The sequence below is a fragment of the Pezoporus flaviventris genome, unplaced genomic scaffold (genome assembly GCF_033815535.1).
Source record: "Pezoporus flaviventris isolate CSIRO_AGI_PZ_B2104156 unplaced genomic scaffold, CSIRO_AGI_Pfla_v1 ptg000031l, whole genome shotgun sequence".
NCBI lineage: Eukaryota > Metazoa > Chordata > Aves > Psittaciformes > Psittacidae > Pezoporus > Pezoporus flaviventris.
In genome coordinates, this window is record NW_026892579.1 from 37,350,528 (window position 1) to 37,356,527 (window position 6,000).

General features: G+C 38.4%; 1 protein-coding gene across 2 annotated transcripts in view; it reads left to right on the top strand.

Annotated features, from left to right (window-relative positions):
• Positions 1-5,745, top strand: part of COLEC11 (collectin subfamily member 11) — a 37,211-nt gene extending 31,466 nt beyond the window's left edge. Inside the window, exons 4-7 of one of the 2 annotated variants that reach the window (XM_061460755.1) lie at positions 494-565; positions 1,275-1,328; positions 2,900-2,995; positions 3,152-5,745. In XM_061460755.1, the coding sequence (XP_061316739.1) occupies positions 494-565; positions 1,275-1,328; positions 2,900-2,995; positions 3,152-3,561 (632 nt within the window). In that variant the 3' untranslated portion in view covers positions 3,562-5,745. The remainder of the gene's footprint in view (positions 1-493; positions 566-1,274; positions 1,329-2,899; positions 2,996-3,151) is intronic. The other variant, XM_061460756.1, reaches the window with a different exon arrangement.
• Positions 5,746-6,000: the final 255 nt, after the last annotated feature.

Below are 6,000 nucleotides of genomic sequence, written 5' to 3' on the forward strand. Positions count from 1 at the left end.
ACTGTGACTGCTTCCACAGTGTGTATATTGTATAAATAAGCCATTTAGCCCAAATTCAGCCCTCAGTTACAGTGGAGCTACTGTGTTAGATGAAACTGTCACTTGTGTTTGGATCCTTTAGGTCTTCTCAACTCCATAATAGTTTTAATCCACTGATCAGTGTTTGAAGGCACCCCCCATCATTTTCAGTGTGACTCTGGCATGATCATCTGAGAGTTTGCAAAAGCTTTTCCAGTGGATCTGAGCCAAGATCTGTTTTCATTTACACGTACATGCCTTGTTAATGTCAGTTGCTTTGCAAAGATCAAATCACTGTCTAGGTTACTATAAGTAAGTTCTTCACAAGGAGTGAGCTGGACCTCTGGAGTTCAATGAATATTTGGGATATAGTTTGTTTTCACTTATTGTAAAAGCTGATACTGAAGCATGCTGGAATCTGAATGAATTGGTCTAGGTTCCTACCTTGTGTTTGTCATTTTTCTGTTATGTATAGGAGAAATGGGGGACAAAGGACAGAAAGGCAGCATGGGACGGCATGGAAAAATTGGTCCTATTGGTTCAAAAGGTATGCTCAGTTCAATTTTGTTTTCTCCATTTGTGTTTCAGATGAATAATCTAGTCATTTATGTTTGAGAAAAGCTTAGGGGCTTGAACAATGGTTCGTGAGTCTCAGAGTTTATCAGCCAGGGAGTTTCTCTGGTGTAGTCAGACACATGACTGATATCTCTCAGCCAGTTACCTTTCCCTCTGAGAGCAGTGTATTTAGCCTTATAGCAGGGTAAGAATCCTGGTTTAAGGTTAAATAAAGAACTTCGTGCACTGTTGTGCAAGTGTGGCAGTTAAGAGCAGCACATGAGAAGGTGCACTGTGTTTTGACAGACTTTCAAGTGCCAATTCTAATTCTAAATTCCAGTCTTGCCTACCCCATAGGCTTCCCATGTGACTTTGATTAAGTGATTTTCACCAATGTTTACTTAAACATCTAGATTATGAATCTAGACTTAGGCACCGGTGTAACATGTCCAGCCCTGTTCCCTCTACAGCATCTGAGCTTACTGGTTCTGTGAAGTTCATGTATGTCAAAAAATGGATATCGGTACATATTCTTTGTGTTCAAGTTTCATAGCTTTGGCTGGACAGGAAAATTTGTATTTTTGTTTGGGCATATTTCTACTTTTCATATTTGAATGTTACTAGAGAAAAAATAAACCAGTGCTAATGAACTGTTGACCAAAAAAGCTGCTTTAAATTTATATTCTTTTTTATGTCTTTAGGTGAAAAAGGAGACGTAGGTGACATAGGACCACCAGGTCCTAATGGTGACCCAGGTAAGCCATGTAATACCTTGTGTATGTGAAGGATTTTACAAGATGCATGCATCATCACAAAAACACATGCCAGTTTGCATATTGGGGGAGATAACGAATAGTTTTTGAGCAGGCACTGTAATATTTCAGTGTAATATTTTCACATTACTTAAAATTATTGAAGCTGCAGTAGTTGCTGGACATGTAGTATATTTGTCAAAACAATGTCTCAGCTCCTCAGAGCTGTGATCACTCCAGAAGACTAGCAGGACCTGAAGTGCAACTGTCCGTATCATTCATGACCAGTGCAAAGGGACATCTCTGTATTTCCCACTCTGGCTTGCAGCCAACACAAAGGAGCAAGTGGGAAGCTCCTGCCCTCCACAGATTATTGTTATAGGAGCAGGAGACTGGCAGGAATACAGATCTTCCAGAGAAAAAGGTGAAAGCCTGGCATAAGAAGTGTAAGCCTTACAAAAGTGGCAGATTCAGGTTTTACTCAATTCTTCCCTTCCTGGCAGGAGCACTAGAGGTGCACCAAGTACTTTTCTCATGTGAATATAATTTGTTACTCTAATTCTTGAGCCAGACCACCATATGCCTAGTCATTAAGCATAGTTTTGCAGTGTAAGTACACTGCTTAGGCTGACTTAGATACCTAAGCTGAGTATTTGGGTTGTCAAATGCAGATTTGAATAAATACACAGAGAACTAGATTGATCCTTATTTTGAGATTTGAGTTCATAGCTGTAACGATTATCCTTTTAGCACTCTTATTCAGATCATCTTTGTCAAGCCAATGTAAATTTGGATTAATAGATTGTTATTACTGTAAGGTTTTGGATGTGAAGGTGTCACAACTCTCTTCTTTTTAAAACAGCCAAAGCAAACCAACAAATCAGGAGTCCTACCAATTTTGTAACGTGACTTTATTAAACTGTTCAGAATTGTATAGGAGACACTTAAGTAAACTGTGTTTCAGTGCTGAGAGAGGACAGAGTTCTTATAATTTGGTATTGAAAGAGGGATCCAGCCAGATGGCTGTTTTGGGGTTGGCTAAAGGTAAATGTGAGATCTTGGTTTTCTGCATTCTGAGAATGATTCAGCGCATGAGCTATTTAGGCCCCAAATAATTTCTTAAAGTACATGCATTTCACATTTGCATAAGGTGATCTTGGTGCATCCTGTTACAAACCAAACAGAATACCACTCTCCACAATTTAATGCAGACTTCATAGATAGATAATCTATGTTTTGGTTTTTTTTTTTTGTTTTTTTTTTGGTTGGTTGGTTTGTTTTTGGTTTGGTCATTGTTTTGGTGTTTTTTTAGGGAATATCCATCTGTTTTTAGGTTAGCTGTAATCATTCAGGGCTGAAGCTTCATGGGAAATGAACTGAGCTGTTCTGGATAGGCCTAGGCACCTCTGAGAACCATACAATGATGCAGGGTAGTGAAGGCTCTACATTTCTGTCTGCTAGTTGCCAGACAGCTCTTTCCAGAGCTGCCAGGCTGGGCCTTTTTCTATAATTGTTTAGATAATTATTGTGGTTAGCTAGCTTTTTAATTTTGGTGTATCTATGTCTCTTCACAGGCATCCCCTGTGAGTGCAGCCAGCTAAGGAAGGCTATTGGTGAGATGGATATCCAAGTGGCCCAGCTGACAACGGAACTAAAATTCATAAAAAATGGTAGGTTAATTTGATATGAACATTTTCCTTTTTCATTGCCTCATTTTACCGGTGTGATTGCTCGTAGAGAGCGTCACCGTTCCGCACCTGATCTGTGAAGCTATTTTGGGGTGTGCAGTAACTTGGTTTATAGAAATGCGAGTGCTCACTTTTCAGCACTGCCCTCCCCCGCAGCTGTTGCTGGTGTGCGTGAGACAGATAATAAGATATATCTGCTGGTGAAGGAAGAGAAAAGATACAAGGAAGCCCAGCTCTACTGCCATGGAAGAGGAGGGACGCTGAGCATGCCCAAGGATGAGACTGCCAACAATCTGATCGCCTCATACATCAACCAAGCTGGGCTCACCAGAGTTTTCATTGGGATTAACGACTTAGAGAAAGAGGGAAATTTTGTCTATTCTGACCGATCACCCATGCAGACCTTCAACAAATGGCGCAGTGGGGAGCCCAACAATGCCTATGACGAGGAGGACTGTGTGGAGATGGTGGCGTCTGGAGGGTGGAATGATGTTGCGTGTCATATTACCATGTATTTTGTGTGTGAATTTGACAAGGAAAATGTGTAAGCTTGTCTGCTCTTTCTTTATTTCAAGAAAAGATTTTAAGCCGATTGTACAAGTTACTCCATGTTTATAAAGTACAAATGATATTTTGCAAGTATGTAGCGTCAACGTTGTACAGCTGTAAATACAATTTAGGTATTTCAAATATCAGTATTTACCCTTCAGAAGGGAAGAGCAATGATGAGACATAGCTTGGTTTTTCTGTAGGAAATACATGTATTTAGATAAAAATGTGGTTTGGGGCCAGATTCTGCCGTCACAACAGTTAACATATGTGACTGGGTGACTGTAAGGGAAGGCAGAATTTGGCCTCTAGTTGTCAGAATGATTATTTCTGAAGAAGTAGATTCCTGATATTCTTTTATCTTAGCAAAATTTGTAGCTATAAAAGTTAATTGCTTGTAGTGCTACAGGGATATTTCCGTAACAAGGCAACTATTTTGTATACTCCAGTTAATAAGTACAAATATTACTGTAAGGTTTTGGATGTGAAGGTGTCACAACTCTCTTCTTTTTAAAACAGCCAAAGCAAACCAACAAATCAGGAGTCCTACCAATTTTATAACGTGACTTTATTAAACTGTTCACAGCTGTATAGGAGACACTTAAGTAAACTGTGTTTCAGTGCTGAGAGAGGACAGAGTTCTTATAATTTAGTATTGAAAGAGGGATCCAGCCAGATGGCTGTTTTGGGGTTGGCTAAAGGTAAATGTGAGATTTTGGTTTTCTGCATTCTGTAACTGAGAATGATTCAGCGCATGAACTATTTAGGCCCCAAATAATTCTTAAAGTACATGCATTTCACATTTGCATAAGGTGATCTTGGTGTATCTTGTTACAAACCAAACAGAATACCACTCTCCACAATTTAATGCAGGCTTCATAAATAGATAACGAATTGTCAGATTGTAAGGTTGACCCCCTGAAAAGCAGCAAAAGTTTCCAAGATTTTCCTCACTGTGTATATAGCAGTAATAACTAACTTTGCACAAATGATTTTTGTACCACATTTACAATTGCATGTGATGGGAAAATGTGATATGCATTAAAATAAAACCCAACAACATAATTTCACAAAGGAAATACTTTGGATCTTCCTAGGAGCCAGTTGCACGACGTCTTACCTTCCTGTCAGGCATAGAAAGATTGCTTCAGAATCTCTGACTGTGTTTCCTCAGCAGTACCTTGCAGAGTGTTTTAAGTTGATTTTTAAGGAGGAACGATCCTTTGTATAACATAGTAATCAAAATACGTATCTGATCATTATCAGAGATTAGTCTACAACATATCCACAGAGGATGTGGCATGTGGTTCCAGAGATTTCCCTGTAGCAAAGCAAGACCAACTCATATCAACTCTACAGTGCTGTGGTATATAAATAATTAATGACCACACAATTCTATTCATATCCACAGAATCTGAAAATACTTGATGCAATGCTGTTATTTTATACCTAAGAAAACAAACCATTTTGATTGCTATATTTGCTCTGTGAATTTGAATCCATTATATATATAATTTTATATATATAATGGATATTATTAATATTATTTTTGAAGATCAGTAGGAAATTCCTCTATTATTTGAGTATCAGCCTGGCTCCAGAGCAGTAGTTCTAAGAAGTGAACATTCATTTGATTGCTTTGCTTTCTTTGCAATAAAAGTAGGTATCAGTCCTGTATGTTAGGCATTCTTCCAACTGTATATTGAAATCTATTAAATAATGTGAATATGGTGCTACAATAATATTCAAAGACTCTTTACGGATTTTGCAGGAAGCTAAGAATTTCATGGTATGAGTTGTTTGTTTAGAATAGTGCCTTTTGAATATCATGATTGTTTCCTGCCTGCTGCAGAAATCCTCAGAAGCTGTTTAAATCTCCAACATACTTTTGTTGAATCATTGTAGCTGTATTAAAACAGACCAAACCTGAATTACAGATACCTGGAGCTCCCTCATTATGTATGTGCTGAAGTTGCTAACTTTATTGTTCACCCAGGTTTTGAAAGTCTCTATTGTAATGTTTGATTTCCTCAGAAACATGAAAAGAGGCCTTTTGAGAAGGTGGGAAGCTTTTTCAGATGCCAAATACTCCCATGTTTATAAAGATTGATTTGACATGTAGAGCATTTAAGCAGTCTCAATTCCTGTTAAAATTTAAGATTAAAAATAAAGGCAATGGAGAAAACATTTATTTCCCCCAGCTTTTGTGTTCTTTGGGATATATTTTTGCAGCTCTTGATACACAAGACAGAAAGGAAATTGTGTTGTCACACTTGCAGCAGTCCCTATTTCACCATTTGGGAAAGTAGAACAAGGCTATTGTGTAAGATCTTTAGCTCTCTGTCCTGCAAGGAGCAAAGACTGCACATCTTACATTTACCCATGCAAGGAACTGCGTAAGAAATGATGGAGGGATTGGAAATGAGTGAGCCCTTCAT